Source organism: Nuphar pumila, chromosome 14 (genome assembly GCF_984573655.1).
Source record: "Nuphar pumila chromosome 14, dmNupPumi1.hap1.1, whole genome shotgun sequence".
Classification (NCBI taxonomy): Eukaryota; Viridiplantae; Streptophyta; class Magnoliopsida; order Nymphaeales; family Nymphaeaceae; genus Nuphar; species Nuphar pumila.
Window position 1 is genome coordinate 19328203 of NC_143262.1, and position 18986 is coordinate 19347188.

The 18986-nt window shown below is 36.8% G+C and overlaps 1 protein-coding gene across 1 annotated transcript in view; it reads left to right on the forward strand.

Moving 5' to 3' along the window:
- Window positions 1-18986, forward strand: part of LOC149816564 (uncharacterized) — a 57062-nt gene that overhangs the window by 15924 nt on the left and 22152 nt on the right. Inside the window, exons 4-6 of the mRNA XM_089987570.1 lie at window positions 6807-6948; window positions 7239-7610; window positions 7764-7895. Of these exons, the coding sequence (XP_089843696.1) occupies window positions 6807-6948; window positions 7239-7610; window positions 7764-7895 (646 nt within the window). The remainder of the gene's footprint in view (window positions 1-6806; window positions 6949-7238; window positions 7611-7763; window positions 7896-18986) is intronic.

An 18986-nucleotide genomic window follows, 5' to 3' on the forward strand; every position in this document is an offset into this window, starting at 1 on the left:
AGAACCAGTTAATAGCAACCAAGATTGTATTCAATATTCTAGACGAGGAAACTTAGAAAGACCATGTGCCATTGAAAAATACACAGAGGAACAAGACTTTGTGTCTTCAACTAGAAAGTCCACTAAAATCTCAAAAGTCCCTGGAAAAATTGTGTCATATAAGTCTTTTTCACCAAAGTATCAAGCCTACATCGCCTTAATTCATTCTTATGAAGAACCTTCTAGTTATGCTACAACCAAGGATCAACCTGAATGAGTCAAAGCTATGAAAATTGAATTAAAAGTCTTAGAAAAAGCAAACACATGGACCATTCAAGATATCCCACCCAACAAAAAACTTATTGGTTGTCGGTGGGTGTACAAAGTTAAGTCCAAGAGTGATGACACTCTTGAGAGATTCAAAGCTCGATTAGTTGCTAAAGGCTATTTCCAAGAATATGGAATAGACTATGAAGAATCCTTTGCCCCAGTAGCTAGAATGACCACTGTTAGAATCTTGATAGCTCTTGCTTCTATAAAGAAATGACATATTTTTCAAATGGATGTTAAAAATGCGTTTCTAAATGGAAGTTTAGTTGAAGAAGTATATATGGATCCACCACCAGGAATTAATGTCCCTAAAGGAAAAACTCTTCGCTTAAATAAGGCTTTGTATGGTCTCAAACAAGCTCCGAAAGCTTGGTATGATAAGTTTAGTAAGGTTATGCTTGATTTTGGTTTTCAATCTTGTCTTACTGACATAATTTTTTTGTTAAGAATTTTGATGCAGGTATTATTCTTCTTCTTCTCTATGTTGACGACATGATTATCACCGAAAGTGATAAACATGGAGTTTACAATATTAAAAAGTTTCTTAAAACACATTTTGAAATGAGTGATTTAGGTTTTTTGAAATACTTTTTTGGTATAAAAGTTGCACTCTTCTAGAGGATATTTACTAACTCAATCTAAGTTTGCCTTAGATATTGTTGCTAGGTCAGGTATTTCAGGTGAAAGACACGTTGACACTCTCGAAGTTATAAATGTTAAAATGAAGATTGATAATTGAGAACTGCTTGAGAATCCAACTCCTTATAGACAACTCGTCGGGGCACTATCGTATCTTTCTATTACAAGACCTGACATTGCACATGTTGTCCATACAACAAGTCAATTTCAGCATGCTCCAACTTCTGTTCATATGGGAGCAATTTTGCATATTATTAGATATATTAAAAATTTTATTTTTCGAGGACTATTTTTGTCTGCTTCTTCTAACCTATAACTAATTGCTTATACTGATGCAGATTGGGGGGTGATCCTAATGACTGTCACTCAACTATTGGTTTTTGTGTCTTCTTAGGTGAATCTTTGGTTTAACGACTCCAACTCATACCCTTTGAAAATGCGGAATATATTTCTTTTTTTAAGAGTTGCGGAAAACTTTTCAGAGACCCGCGGTCCTCACAGTTCTAATTCCAATTGGATAGTCAAACACTACAAACGAACTTACAACCATCATCCATAAGAACCAAAACAATTTCTTTATTTATGAATAAGAGTGAATTTCAGAGACAATGTTTTATTCGACTGAAAATAAAGCAACAACTGAAAAAGCAAGAAGGATTGAAGTAAAAGAAAGAGCCACTCTGTCCTCTGCTGAAGTTGTCAAGCCTAAGTATGACTCTCATCCATTCCCAGTAGTCAGTCCAACCTCACTGTTCATAATTTTATGTGAAAAACCAACAAAGTAGGGTGTCAGAACTGAAATTCTGAGTATAACTACTTCTAAAGAAACCAGGTGAGACAAAGAACATGGATAAGATTTCATATAATGATTTGAGTGAGTGCAGATATAACAATTTGCAGTGTCTAACAATTCATACATGCGACAGATTGCATATACTCACCAATCGAGAACAGTAAAGCAGTACCATATATCAAGAACTAAATAACCAAACCTTGCAACATGCTTTCAGGAAGTAAATTAATACCACCACCATATCATGTCATGATATAGAGAACAATCCAAATATGCATGATCTAATGCGTAACAAGAAAATGCATGATACCTTTTCAATGCATGAATTCCTTTATTATATTACCTTTAAGTTTTCTTTTTTCATTGCATATGCATGCCCTATTAAATGCACACAACTTTAAGTTTCTCTTTTTAATTACCGTTGCCCGCGGATACACCAAACAGGTACGATCATCGAGGTTAAGTAGGTTCCCAGGGTAGCTTAGCACACGATTTATATTTTATTACTGGGTTTCAACTTAGCCATCGACCAAATCACCTTCGGAACATTAAACCTCTACATCTAATGTCGGAGACACAAGGGACACCCCATTCCCACAAGTGTCACTTGTTTGGTACCAAAACAATCACAGTTGTAACCAACACACCACTCCCAGGTAAAGTGACGAAGTCTCCTTAAAACTGTAGCTAAGAGAAAGAACCTCAATATCGGGTTCAGGGGACAAAATTACAGCACACAAAGTTTTTGTATCCTCAGTCTCTCCAAGACCGTATCTCTAAGATCTCCATTCTACAGATGGAAGATCCTAGAACATATATTACACGGTTCTTTATTATGTTTTTAATTTACCTCAATTCCTTAAGTTTGCAACACCATATGCAAAAGTAAAGTGAAAACCCGCACCCTCTCTTGCGGGAATCCTTACGGAACTCCAGCCCGTGAGAACAACTAGAACAGTGTAGTAGTGTGCCATACCAACTTATATGGTTTAAGTGATGCAGTAAAAAACATGTGTGAAAGGAAAACAAACCCACGACTCTTCAGGCTGATGATGGTCCAATTAAGCCATCGGTGCATCACATAATAAAACCAAGTAATGTTTATTCATAACACTAGGCCAATAGTGCCAAAAGCATGTGCACTCATGCGAACATTACCCAACCATATGCATGGCATTTTTCAATCATATGCATTCTTATTACGTGTACTACCTCCATCACATACATGTATCCACCAATGCATTTCTCCTGCGAACGTGTGTGCATGCGAATAAACCCCTCAATTTCGCATACTTATGTTAAATGAGACATCATTAATCTAGTAGAAGCATGACTACCCATTTTACATGTATAATCATAACATTGCTCATTTCCAACCAAATCTGCATCCATTAAAACTCACACTCTTCCTATCAAACTGAATAGCATATCACTGCAGGAGGTAAAAAGGAATTATATATTATATATTTGTTTCTTTTTGTTCTAATAAACAAATCCAACCCAGCCAGTAATACTCTCGATGCCACCACATATTGAACAACATATTAAAAAGCATATAACCCCATCAGCTATTCATATGATAACCAAATGAATATACCTTAGTTAAATCATGCATCTAATATTGAATAACGAGAATTTTCACTAGAATTATACAGAATACAACGAAATATCCATTTAAAACTTGGTTCAACAACCACAGATGTTGTTTTCAGATGAACAGGTTCACAACTAGGTATGACAGGTAAAGCATTCCGGTTTAATTTCATTGTCTAACTATATTATGTACTGTATTTACTTGTCATTTATTCTTACATTCTGAAATTCGATTAATAAAAAGAAAAATCTTGGTTTTCCGAACATCAGCCAATGCAAGGCATGTCAGATCATAACATAACTACTTAAAGTTTACACTGAGAGGCATATCCACAAGGAAAGGAACATATCGAATGTACAAAGACAGTAAGAAAATATGCCGTAAATACACAAGTAAATAAATCGTGACTGATTTCACAAGAACTAGAAGTTCGACCTTATTGAGATACCCCCTTCCTATATATATATATATAAATAGGTTCATAACATAAACAAAACCCTTCTGTTAGGAAAATCCGAAATCCACCATTTTTTTTTTCAAAACAGATGCAATCGCCCAACATATATTAACACGTGTATGCTTTGATTTTTCCGAATGAAACAATCATTGTCGGCCCATCAATTCTGTAAAGAAAACCCCCAAACCTGAGTTTATCAAATCCAAGAACCGGAAACTCTCAATCTGGGATTACTCAACATCAAGAATCTGAAACCCAATCTGGGTTATTCAACAACAGAAATCGAAAAAACCCAATCTGGTTATTTAATCACAATAATCGAAACTCAAACTAGGTTTACCCGATACTACAGTCAGAGACCTCCTGATTTCGAGGGATAGAGTCGAAAATCCCCAAATCTGGGGTTAACCGACACTAAGAGTCGGAAACCCCCAATTCTTGGCGATACCCGATACTCAAAATCAGAAAACCCCAACTTTATGTTCGATTTGCTCTTCCTTTCCCAACCACCGAAATCCCATCCCTATCCTTCTTTCGGAGTTCCAAAATCCCCAAACTCTAAGGGTTAGGGATTTCCGGCACCATGAACCCCTCCTCTCAAAGAATCACATGAGATCGAGACCCATCTTCGATCCCTCCCCCAAAATCGTTAGAAGCACCGTACCTGTTCTCAGCGACCTTTTCGGCGATCAGAGATTGTCGTTACGGGAGAAGGGTCGTTGATGACGCTTTCTCTGCTGTTGAGCCTCATCAGTGCTGCCGAGAAGGGGCGATCGGTAGGGAGAACGAAAAAGGAAAAGGTGGTGGCCGTCGATGGCAGTAGGCAGTCGGGAGGCTTGCCGGCGACGGAGCTGGCGTGCGCACACACAAAGAGAGAGAGAGAGAGAGAGAGAGAGAGAGAGAGAGAGAGAGAGAGAGAGAGAGAGAGAGAGAGAGAGGAAGACCAGACTGTCGAATGAGGGGTGGTTTTCCCCTTTTATTCGAGGTTCGACCCCTTCTTCTCCCTCCAGAAGAATCAGAGGGGTCGATTACGCCATGTGTAACCCCCCCCCCCTTCCTTTTCTTGATTTTCTGCCAGAATCGTGCCTAGTGCACGATTCTGGTTTCTGATTCTTTTAAAAACACTTACACGGGTCCGAGACCCGCGACTCGCGATACTGAGTCCATTTTAAAAATGGATCTGGATCGCCCCTGAATAGCGGAGCCTCATCCAACTGTGGATCTGACCCCTTTATACCGGTTTTTTTTTATTTTAAAATTAATATTAGTTATTTATTTATTTTATAATTGTTATTATACGTATACTTTAATACCCATTTTGTAGGTTTCTTATGGATCCAGGTAACGGGTCCGAACTCTGCGACTCGGGATCCAAATCCCAATTTGGATCCAGGTTGGTTATAAGGGTGGATCCGTCTAAAACTATTTACTGCTTTATTTATTTTATTATGATTTTATATATACTTTAAAATATATATATGGGTATATGGATCCGGAAGGTGGATCCTAGACCCATCTACGCACCATCTTAAATAGTTATCCCTCGAATTATTTAATTAATTAAAATTATTGCACTTATATATACATATAAGATTATACGAGGTAAATTTATTCATAAAGATCCCTTTATGGGTCCCGGATCTGAGACTTGTTATGAAATTTGTATTATAATATATCTAAATAAATGCCTAAAAAATTGTGGTTATTACATTTGGTTTCATGACGATGCAAGAAGCAACACAAAGTCTCTCTCTTGTTAACAGAGGCTGACTACAGGGCAATGACTACAACCACTATGAAAGTAGTCTGGCTTTGATGGCTACTCTCCGATATGGGAGTCGAAAGTACAAAAGCATCAAATCTCTGTTGTGACAACAAAAGCTCTATCTATATTTCCAGCAATCGAACGTTCCACGAACGCACCAAGCATATAGAGATGGATTGTCACTACGTACGAGAGAAATTTCTACGCGGCACCATCAATCTTCCCTACATCTCATCAGAATATCAATTAGCAGACTTCTTTACCAAACCTCTCGCTGCTCCTCAATTTCACTTTTTCTTAGACAAACTTTTGGTTATCCAACCGTAAGTTTGAGGAGGAGTGTTAAAATATGTAATCTTATATGTAATTCTATCTCATATCTCATATGTAATCTTTTTTCTTTTCTTTTCCCTTAACTAGCTTTAGTTAGCCTTAGTTAGGATTTAATTAGAAATTAGGTTTTAGTTTAGATTTTGGACTTTTTTTAGCCATCTCCTTTTTGACTAGTCAAAAGGCACTTTTTGAGAGAGTCGTTGGACTCCCAACGGCTCTAAATAGAGCCGTTGGGAGTCCAATGACTCCCTTGATGACTCCTTCCTCTTCCTCTATAAATATGGGGTATTGTCCCCTTGTAATGCATTCAAGTGTGTGGGATTTTCTCCCAAATTAATGAAGTTTATTTTTCCTATTCATTTTGTATACCCTTTTTCGGGTATTGTGTATGAACCCTAGAGGTTCTTGTGCTTGAGCTCTCTTTATGAACCCTTATGGTTCTTGTAATCTCTTTGTGAGCATTTCTTGAGAGATATTTTGGTTGTGGGTTACATTTTCTTACACCACTTCCTCTTCTTCGACACCATGACTACCATCACCACCACCACTACCACTGCCTACCATCTTCAACACCAAATCCACCTCCACCCCTCCTTCAATGCCAAACCACCCTCACAACCACACCAACTCAACCCCTTCTTCAATATCAAAATCACCACCACCCACCTTCAACACCAAAACCACCAGCACCATGCCCAATGTTCATCCTTCCTATGCCTCTTTTTTCATCTTCTCCCATCCATCACCTATCCCTCTTTCTTCTTCATCCTAGTTTGAATAGTTTGTGATCCAACCATTGACTTAATTATAATTAAATGCAAAATTCTTGTTTATAAAATGTGTTTTTGTTTATATTTCTAAGCAATAAATAAAAACACATACAAACAATGACTAAGAAATAGTTTTGATGTTGCAGGTTTGACAGCAAGAGATTTTGCAGGGATTGTAGAAGAAATGTCATTCGTGAGTTCAAAGAGTTGAAGGAACTGAAGCGGATGAGAAGAGAGCCTCGCTGCACCAATTGGTTTTGTGTTGCAGATACATCCTTTCAGTATGAGGTGTGTTTGTCCATCTTGGTTCACTAGCATTATATTCTTAGAGGAACTACAGTTTTTCAGTAGATCTCCAATATCTTCTTTCTTGTTTTTTTGTGGTTTCTTGTTAGTTCTAATAGTTATCTTATCAGTTTTTTTTTTTTATATTTAGCAATAAGTTCATGCCTTTTCTTGAAATTGTAATGGCCTTTTATGTTCATGCTGTTTGATAACTTTATATTCTTGGTAAACATGCACAACTTTGAGATATCACAAGGATGGAGGCAATAAATGACCTGTGCTTTTAATTCCAGGTATCAAATACCTCTATCCAAGCTGATTGGCACCAGTCTTTCAGTGAAGCTTCTGACACCTATCATCACTTTGAATGGGCTGTTGGAACAGGAGAGGGAAAGTCAGACATTTGTGAGTTTGAAGATGTTGGCATGAATAGGAGTGTCCAAGTGGATGGTCTTGATTTGGCTAGTTTAAATGGATGCTTCATTACATTACGAGCTTGGAAGCTAGATGGTCGTTGTGTTGACCTTATTGTAAAAGCACATGCATTGAATGGCCAACCATGTGTTCATCGCAGACTAATGGTGGGAGATGGTTTTGTCACTATCAACAAAGGAGATAACATTAGAAAGTTCTTTGAACATGCCGAAGATGCTGAGGAAGAAGAGGTAGTCTATTCTCTAACAGTTTCTCATTCATGATATTCTTACATCTTCTAAAAGTTGCACCAAGACTCATTACATACCAAGTTGCGGATAAAGGCACTTGATGGTTTCTGTTCGTCATATTCTTTGTTAACATTTCTCCAATTCTGTTTGCAGGATGATGATTCTGTCGACAGGGATGACAATGAAATTGATGGCGATGGTCCTCGATCTCAAAGGCATGCAAAGAGCCCTGAACTTGCTAGAGAATTCTTATTGGATGCTGCAACTGTAATTTTCAAAGAACAGGTGTGTTTTAATCTTGCTAATTGATTTGTTATTCTCCTATGCTGCCAATATTAACTTTTCTCTGTTTGTGGTGATATATCTTTTAACTGTTCAAGGACTAGGATACAAAGATCTTGTGTCTGAAAAGAAAAGCCAATTAACTACTCACTGTGATGATTATTGATCTGTCATGGAACCTAGTGTCGCAAAAACCAACAAATTTTCTGTTTCCATGGGACTTCCATTGTTCCCTTGTTCTTTTTTCCTTAATTTCCATTGTTGGCGAAATTTTAGAGTGTCCAGGTGGAATAATTTTGTAACTTTGAAAATGAAAAAAAAGGCTCTTCGAGGACTTCTGAGATTCTGTTATAATTTCACGTGCTTTATAATAGTGTTTGGCCCAACAATGGAGTAACTGCAATCTAATATTAGATATATTTAGAAAATGACAAGCTTGATATAGTTTAAGGGCAATAAGTTTGTGTAGATTGTTTGGATATGCCTCTGGCATTATAGTGTATCTATTTTGGGAAAAATTTCTAACGATTGTGAACCATGGAAGCTCTAGTAGCTTTTGAAGATTGCTGAAGCAGAACCATTATAGAATTGGTTCGCCCTTATATATTTTATGTTACAGTTGTGCTTTATTTGGATAAGAAACTCAGATGTATTGCTTTTCCTAAAAATATTTGGACATTAATCTAGATGTATAGATATTCTCAGGAAAAAGTTATGGAACTTTTGTGTTGTACTACTGGGAGATTTTTTTTTGTTCTTTTACAGTAATAAGCAAAATGTTTCATTCAAAAATCAATTTAAAAAAGAAGTGCAACCATACATGCAAGAAAAAGCAGGAAGCTGTTCTACACGAATAAAGGTTAAAGGATGCTCGAGTCAAGTAACTAGGGGGATTGTACTTGGGGGAGGGAAAGTTCAGGGAAAAAGGAGAGAGTGGGATAGACACAACAGATAAAATACAAAGCAGCAGCTACAATTGCAAAAGTGTATCAACTCTGTCTGCTTTAAGAGGAATCCAGAGTACTACTAGGTGACATGGAATCAACTAAAGCTGAAAAAGCATGAAGGACAAGCCAATGTTAGCATTTGATGTCCCAAGGATGCTGGTGCAGCTATGACTGAGTTTCTTCTTACTTGCACATTTGTATTTATATGCCTTATTGCTTTTGCAATAATGAGGCACAATGTTTGCATTCCGAATTTGAGTTTCCTTCAAATGGTGGAGGTTGAGGAATAAATCTAAATGGTGTGCTATGCCTATAATAGGTAGAATAAAATCAGTAAAGCTCTTCTCATATTCTTTCATGGCTTTCTCACTCGTTGAATATTTTCTCCTTGTCATCTTCAGCTTGAGGTGTGAATTTTATTTGTAGATCTAAATTTGTGCATGAACATACTGAATAACACCTTTCCAACAATAAAATCTTACATGGCTGAAGTCTTATCATAGTTTTCAAGTTCAGCTTAATTGGAAAAACAGTGATTTAACTCCTTTTCTTTCCATATCATTATCAACACTGATCCCTTACACATGGAAGCTGGATCCACTGAAAACAGTGCTATTGAGTGTACAGTAACAGGAAATATGACGACCGTGCAGCAGATTTAGTTAAGATAGATTTGCTGAAACCAGTTCTTCTGTGTACCATAACAGGAGATAGCACAACTGAACAGCAGATAAGTCGTTAAAAAGAACATACATTACACAGAATACTTAATATATTATATGCAGTGCATAACCTGAATCAGATGTTCATGTCATGGAGAAATAGATAGGTAAATCATGGTTCTAATAATCAGCATACAATCATAGACTATCTCAGACATGTACAACGGAATTAGATACCGAAGTGCATCTCATACACAAATACACAGGCCAAACTCTGTCCTAGTGAACTACGTGCAACCAGAACAGATATTTCACCAAATATTCTCAAGTCATCATGAAATCATAGCTGACAGATGTCAGATACCAAACCAAACCAAACCAGGCAGATTAATGTACCAATTCCTCTTTGTGTAGGAAAAAAGCAACAGTATTTACCCTCTTACTGGCAGTTAGTAAAGAAATGAATGCTATTTATACTCACAGGCGAGCTTCGAAAAGATGAGATTATCACCTTCTGAATCATAAAAAATTTTACTCTAACAAATGCAAATGACCTCCGAGAGAGAATTCGCTTCAAACATTCAGGCACGATAATGTTCCCAGACATCACTTGGTGGTAGCTGATGGGAACCATTGATCCAAGACTCTTAAAGTTTCCTAACCAGAACTCATATATTCAGCGATGAGTGACTTTCAGTGCATACAAGAGTTATTGGAAGCTTCTTAGATAGGTGAGAAGCGCACTTCCCAGAAACCACTTTCAAAGCTCGATACTCCTTGCTTCTGAAGCTTCATGGGAATCTCGATTCTCCCATGCTTTGTATATATTTTTCTCATGTTTCTTTTCATGTTCTTCATGTGTTTCCTTTCATGCTTTCACTCACTTCCCATGTGTTTTCTCCAAATTGATAACCATCATTATTAGATTTTAATAAAAATTTTAATTCCTAAATATTATAAAAGCAAAAATATGGGTATATGTAAGAACATGAGCTCCTTCAAGGATGTTCACTAAATCACCAACAATGGACACTCAAAAAGTTCCACTAAAAATACCAAAATGAACACTTAAAAGAACCACAAGAAGGGTTCTTACACAAATACCCACTAAATGGCTTTCAAGAACAAGTGAAAAAATAATAATCTTATTGATTGTAATCCACACAAAACTAATACAAAGAGTGGGGGCAATGCCCCATATTTATACACAAAAAGAGAGGTGGGAAGATAGAGTCGTTGGGAGTCCAACGACTCTTTCGTATTAACTAGTTCAATACAAACCAAACTAAAAAATTAAAAAAGTTAAACTAAAAACCTAGTTACTGTTAAAATATGTTGTACTTATATATATATATATATAGATTACGACACATACACATATATATGATATATATATGTCTATGTGTCTATCTATATATATAAATATATATATTTATATTGTAAAACCCGATAAGGGTATTTCCGTCATTTCACCTGTACACGCATATCTTTGATATGCTTTTTCTTTCTTTCTTTTTCTTTATTCTTTTTCCTTTTTTGTCTTTTTTGTTTTTTGTTTTTATTCAATTGAGAGGGGTCCACATAGAGTCGTTGGACCCCTCCAACGGTCATAAATATGACCGTTGGAGGGGCTCCAACGACTCTATGGGAGCCCCTCCTTGGGTCCCTTACTGTGTATAAATAAGGGGCACAGCCCCATGTATTCCCTAAGCTTCTTGTGAAGCATTCTATGAAGTGAAATATATTTTTTATCTCTTTTTTGTGCTTGACCACTTTTGTGGTTTATTTTGCCCTTTAGTGGCCTCTTGTGTATGTGCGTGCTTCCGTGCTTTCGCTTGGAGACGTTGCTCTTTTCATTTGGCACTTCATTACATGGTATCAGAGCCTTGGTTAAGAAGGCTTCATTGGATCCTCTCTTGACAAGTAATACCTCTCCCCCTCTCTTGTCTTATAAATTTTTCTTCTAATGGCCAACAAAGATGCAAAAATCGATCTCTCATTCAAATTGGATAGGACCAATTATCGCATGTGGGCGGCCGCTATGGAGAATAATCTCAAAGGTAAAAGGCTTTGGGGTTATGTATGTGGAACCATTCCGGAACCACAACTAAAGTTAACTAAATTTGAAGGAGGTGAAGAAAAAGCTTTGAATGAAGAAGAAAAGGAAAAGGCTATTCTTGATTATTCTTCTAAAATGGAAGATTGGGAAAGTGAACATGCTAAAATCTTAGCATGGTTCATGAATAATGTCGAATTGAAGATTTGTGCAAACCTTGCAAAATTCAAAAAGGCTAATGAAGCATGGTTTTTTATGAAAGGTATGTACACTCAAAGAGACCTTGCTAGGCATTTTTTTCTACAAGAAAAGGTAAGAGCTACCAAGCAAGGTGATATGAGCATTAGGGACTACTATAGTGCCCTATCCTCTTTATGGGATGAACTTGTCCTTCTCGAACCGCAATGGGAAGGAAGTGCTATTGCTATGAGACAAGAGCAAATGGAAAAAGAGAGGTTCTTTCAATTTATTTATGGGCTTCGTCCCGAATTTGAATAACTTAGAGGATCTCTACTTCATAGGGCCTCTACTCCTCTAAGCGATATTTTGGCTGATTTATGTCAAGAAGAAACCCGTTTGGCCTTGAAGAGAGATGTTGATGAAGTGCATGCCGTGTCTAGACCCGGCAACAATGTAAGATCATATAAACCACCACATTTTTGGAAGAATAATGGTGGTGGAGGAAGAAAAATCATTTGTCATAATTGTAATGAACCGGGCCATATTCGTCCCGATTGCCCTAAATTCAAGAAGAAGGTAGCTTCCGTGGGAGAGATCCCTCCAATCATCAATGAAGATTCAAAGAAGGATGGTGACATAAAGGATTCCATCGCTCATCTAACCGAAACTCTTCAACAATTTATGAAGATGAACGCCTCTACATCATCATCCTCACCTTCCACTTCCGGTGCCGCCATCTCTTCTTTTCCAGGTATGACTTCTTGGATTCTTGATTCGGGTGCCTCTTTCCATATGACTCCAAATGCATCACTTTTGTCAAAACCAAGTCTCAATAAATTTAAATCATATGTATCCACCGCCGATGGAACATCTTTAAATGTTGAGGGTATTGGAAACCTTGAGAAAATTTATGACCAAAACAAAGAATTTTTTGTTCCCAAAATCCGGATCATCCCAAAACTTAATCTAAATCTTTTTTCCGTCTCTCAAATTACCGATTTTGAATGTAATGTCTCATTTTCATCAACCCATTGCTATGTGCAGGATCTCCGGTCCGGGAAGCGGATTGGGCAAGGCCATAGAAGAGGGGACCTTTACTATATGGATTTTTTGTCTTTGCCATCCAAATCATTTTGTAATCATGTTCAATCCAAAGATATTGAGACTTGGCATAAGAGACTTGGACACCCTAGTATTTCCAAATTGTACCTTTTTCCATTTTTGGAAAAATTTCGTAATACAAATACATTTACATGCAATGATTGTATTCTTGGAAAAATTCACTCTCTTCCATATTCTCATAGCAATTTTGTGTCAAAAAGGCCTTTTGAACTTGTGCATTCCGATGTATGGGGACCGGTACCCGTTATGTCCAAAGGAGGCTTCTCTTACTATGTTTCTTTTATTGATGATTTTTCTAGATACACATGGGTTTATATTATCAAGAATAAATCCGATGTCTTCACTAATTTTAAAGAGTTCCACGCTCTTGTTCAAAACCAATTCCAACACAATATAGCCACTTTTAGATCCGACTCAGGAGGAGAATATATGTCTAAAGATTTTCAAAATTATTTTAAAACAAATGGAATTTTGCACCAACGATCTTGTCCTAAAACTCCGCAACAAAATGGTCTTGCGGAAAGGAAACATAGGCACTTAATCGAAACCACAAGAACTCTTCTTGTGTCTAAATGTGTTCCTAAAAACTTTTGGGCCGAAGCCCTTCTTACCGCAACATATCTTGTGAATCGTATGCCCTCTTCTTCTTTGAAAAATATTTCACCATTTGAAAAATTATTTAAAATTACTCCCGATTTTAATAGACTAAGAATCTTCGGATGCAAATGTTTTGTACTTAGTCTAGGACAAGATAAGTTGTCACCTAAAGCTATTGAATGTATGTTCATTGGCTATGGTGAGAATAAAAAAGGCTATAGATGCTATGATATTCGAAACAATAAATTATATGTGTCGAGAAATGTAAACTTTATTGAAGAACAAAATGGTTTCGATATTCACACATCTAAGGAAGACATCGATAATTCTTTTCTATTTGACTTAGCTCCTAGAATTGAGTCTCCTGAGGCTATTACTTGAGATACTAGTTGTGATGGAATTTTACATTATAATGATATACCACAACATGATAATACCTCCCAAAATGAAAACCTTAATGATATAAATGTCTATACCCGACGGATAGGAAATGAACATCAACCTGCTATTGACAGATACTCTCAAGACTTCTCTTTAGAAGAATCTACTGACAACAATCTACCTAGGAGATCTTCTCGTACTAGTAGGCCACCACAAAAGTTTGTGTCCTATGAATCCTTTTCTCCGAATTATAGGGCCTGTCTTATGTTAATACATTCGTATCACGAACCTACCTCATTCAAGGAAGCTAAAGATCACTCACATTGGATTGAAGCTATGGAAATCGAATTAGAGGCTCTTAACAAGGCCCAAACCTGGAGCATTATTCCTCAACCTTTAGGAAAAAAGGCAATTGGGTGTAGATGGGTATATAAAGTCAAAACCAAATGTGATGGGTCTCTTGAGAGATACAAAGCTCGTTTGGTTGCTAAAGGCTATGCCCAAGAATATGGGATTGATTATGAAGAAACCTTTGCTTCTGTGGCCAGAATGACTAGTGTACGAACCTTAATTGCTTTAGCATCCATCAAACAATGGCCTATATACCAACTTGATGTTAAAAATGCATTCTTAAATGGAACTTTATGTGAAGAAGTTCTTATGGACCCTCCGCCGGGTCTTGAAATTGGGAAAGGTAATATTCTAAAATTAAACAAAGCTCTTTATGGGTTAAAACAAGCACCAAAAGCTTGGTATGATCTTTTTAGCAAAGTAGTTCTGGATAATGGTTTCTCCTCATGTTACACAGATACTGCTTTGTTTGTTAAATCCTCTAATGAATACATAACAATTTTGTTATTATATGTTGATGATATGATTATCACAGGTAATGATAAGAAATGTATTGATTTTATTAAAAATATTCTTAAGAAAAATTTTGATATGTCTGATCTGGGTTTTTTGAGGTATTTCTTAGGAATTGAAGTTGCATACTCCCCCAAGGGGTATGTCTTATCTCAGATGAAGCTTGCCTCTGATATTATTGCTAGGTCTGGGCTGACAGATGACAAAAGGGTGGAGACTCCAGAAGTGATCAATGCCAAGATGAGAGCCAATGATGGCACTCCTTTAGCAGATCCCACACCTTATCGTCAATTGATTGGATCCTTAACATATTTATCTATCACCAGGCCTGACATTTCTCATGCAGTTCATAGTGCAAGCCAATTTCAGACTGCTCCTACCACCACTCACATGGCAGCAGTAATGAGGATTATCAGATACTTAAAAGATTCCATCACTAAGGGAGTATTCTTATCCTCTTCTTCACCTCTTACTTTACTTGCGTATACTGACTCTGATTGGGGGGGTAACCCCGATGATCGTATTTCTACCACAGGTTATTGTGTGTTTCTTGGGGAGTCGCTTATCTCCTGGAGGTGTAAGAAGCAACGTAAAGTTTCTCTCTCATCTACTGAAGCAGAATATCGTGCGATGGCCACTACCACAACTGAGATTATATGGTTAAGAAGCTTACTTAAAGATATGGGTGTCTCATTCTCAACTCCCTCAAAGTTGTGCTGTGACAACAAAAGCGCCATTTATATTGCTAGCAATCACACTTTTCATGAACGAACAAAGCATATTGAGATGGACTGTCATTATGTTCGGGATGAGTTTTTACGAGGCACCATTCAACTTCCATATGTTCCTACCGAATATCAGTTGGCAGACTTCTTCACCAAAGCTTTGCCTTCGCCTCGCTTCTTCTTCCTCCTTAGCAAACTCTCGGTGATTTCACCATGCGTTTGAGGGGGGGTGTTAAAATATGTTGTACTTATATATATATATATAGATTACGACACATACACATATATATGATATATATATGTCTATGTGTCTATCTATATATATAAATATATATATATATATAAATATATATATATATATATATATTTATATTGTAAAACCCGATAAGGGTATTTCCGTCATTTCACCTGTACACGCATATCTTTGATATGCTTTTTCTTTCTTTCTTTTTCTTTATTCTTTTTCCTTTTTTGTCTTTTTTGTTTTTATTCAATTGAGAGGGGTCCACATAGAGTCGTTGGACCCCTCCAACGGTCATAAATATGACCGTTGGAGGGGCTCCAACGACTCTATGGGAGCCCCTCCTTGGGTCCTTTGCTGTGTATAAATAAGGGGCACAGCCCCATGTATTCCCTAAGCTTCTTGTGAAGCATTCTATGAAGTGAAATATATTTTTTATCTCTTTTTTGTGCTTGACCACTTTTGTGGTTTATTTTGCCCTTTAGTGGCCTCTTGTGTATGTGCGTGCTTCCGTGCTTTCGCTTGGAGACGTTGCTCTTTTCATTTGGCACTTCATTACAGTTACTATATATTATTTTTAACACTCTTAAACTTACGGTTGGATAACCGAAAGTTTGTCTAAGAGAAAGTGAAATCTAGGAGCTGAGAGAGGTTTGGTGAAGAAATTTGCCAATTGATATTCTGAAGTAACATAGGGAAGATCAATAGTGCCGTATTGGAATTTCTCTCGTACATAGTGACAATCCATCTCAATGTGTTTGGTTTGTTCGTGGAAGGTCTGGTTGCTGACAATGTAAATGAAACTTTTGTTGTCACAGTATAGTCGTGATGCTCATTTACTCTAAACACCCATGTCATCCAGCAATTTCTTTAGCCAAACCACTTTCATAGTGGTTGTAGCCATGGCTCTGTACTGAACTTCAATTGATGAGAGAGAGACTTCTTGATGCTTCTTGCACCTCAAAGAAATCAACGATTCACCCAAAAATACACAGAAACCAGCAGTTGAATGTCGGTTATTTGAATCTCCTTCCTAGTTAACATCAGTATAAGCAATTAAATCTAAGGAGGAAGAAGCAAACAAGAAAAGTCCTTGAAAAACAGAAGTTTTAATATATTTAATAATGCGTAAAATAGTTTTCATATGAACAGTGGTAGGAGCATGCTGAAATTGGCTTGCTATGTGAACTGTATGAGCAATGTCAGGTCTCATAATTGAGAGATATGACAGTGGATTTTCAAGTGGTTCTCCATTATCAATCTTCATTTTGAGATTGACAAATTCGGGAGTGTCAACCCTTTTCTCATCTGAGATACCAAATCTGACAACAATATCTAGAGCAAACTTAGATTGAGTCAGCAAATAACCTCTAGAAGAATAAGCAACTTCTATACCAAGAATTTAAAAAAAAAAATCCAAATCAGTCATTTCAAAATGTGTTTTGAGAAACTTTTTAATGTTTTTAACTCCCTATTTATCACTTCCAGTGATAATCATATCGTCTATGCAGAGTAGAAGGATAATAATACCTACATCAAAAATCTTAACAAACAAAGTTATGTCAGTCAAACAAGATTGAAAATCAAATTTAAGCATAACTTGACTGAACTTGTCATTACCAAGCCTTTGGTGCTTGTTTAAGACTATACATGGCCTTATCTAAATGAAGAGCTTTTCTTTTAAGAATAACTATGATATGTGGCGGTTTCATATAAACTTTTTTAACCAAGCTTCTATTGAGAAACACATTTTTAACATCTATTTGATATATAGGTCATTTCTTTATAGAGGCAAGTGCTACTAAGGTCCTAACTATAGTCATTTTAGCAACTAGAGCAAAAGTTTCCTCGTAGTCTTTCATACTCTTGCAATATCCCTTGGCAATTAATCTGACTTTATACCTTTCAAGAGTTTTGTCACTCTTAGTTTTAACTTTATACACTCATCGACAACCTATAGGTTTTTTTTTCTGGTGGAATGTCTTGAATAGTCTAAGTATTCGCCTTTTCTAAGGCATTTAATTTCACTCTCATATTTTCTACTCACTCAGGATGTTCTTTTGCTTCAGTATAGTTGGAAGGTTCTATATAAGAATGTATTAATGCAATGTAGGCTTGATACTTAGGTAAAAAAGACTCATAGGAAACAAATTTTCTAAGATTTTTTTATACTCTAGATAACCTTCTTGTTTGTATCTCTTCCTGTTTTTCATTGCTGGTATATTTTTCAAGAGCACATAGATGTTCTAAATTATCATGCCTAAAATATTGAATACTGTTAAAAGCAATATTCATAGATCTGGGGTGGTCATACATAATTTAGCACAATTACGTATGCCTACTTATAAATTTCCTCTTTTCTAATCCCTATTTAAATAGGTGATTAAGGTTAATGAACGTCGATCTCTCTCTCTCTCATCTCTCTAAAATAGATCATATCAGAGCGGGTCTCCCTTCTGGGATGACGCTGTTGCTGATCGTGGTGATGAGGCTGTTGCTGATCGTGAAGGGTGAAGAAGAATTGGGTGTCGTGAATCGTGATCTGCTCGTGGATGACGTTGTTGTTGATCGTGGTGATGAGGCTGCTGTTGATCGTGAAGGGTGAAGAAGAATTGGGTGTCGTGGATCGTGATCTGCTCGTGGATTAAAAAAAATCAGATTGTGCCTGATCATTGAGACGCATAAGGAGAAGCATGTTGGTCTGAAGACTATGATTGGATCTGAAATCAAGAGATCACAGTTCAAATCTGAGTGGTGTCGTCTTAGGTTAAATTTTTTTAATGGAGGATGTTAAACTATGTTGCAGTTAGCGATCTGACTGGAAAATAGTGATCTGAAAAAAAAAACAGATCGTTGTTAAAGGTCTGCGATCAGATCATTACTGTGGAGATTAAATGGTAAGGGTTTCTGTCTTGAAGTTGGTAGTCTTACTGAAAAATTACAGTCTTGAAGTCAATAGTCTTTTCTTAAAAATTATATATTATGTGGTTGTGGTGATGATCTGATAGCTATTCAGATGTGGAAGCAAATTGCGCAGGAGACTCTTTGTTGCGCAAAAATAGCTGGGTTGTTGAATTTTTTTTTAGTCGTGTCTAGTTGTTGTCCTTCGTGAGCAAATAAATTTTTTATGGCTGAGTCACATGCTCAAGATAACGACCAAAAAGCAGAGGTCATTGGTGAATACAAGGCCTTTGCGAATCCATTTTCGTATGGATCTTCAGTTAAGCTAGATGATACTAATTATGCAAGGTGGTCTTGTACCTTCATGATATCGGTTTCTGGTCATCGAAAAAAGCATGTCCTGTTGGAATTGGAGCCC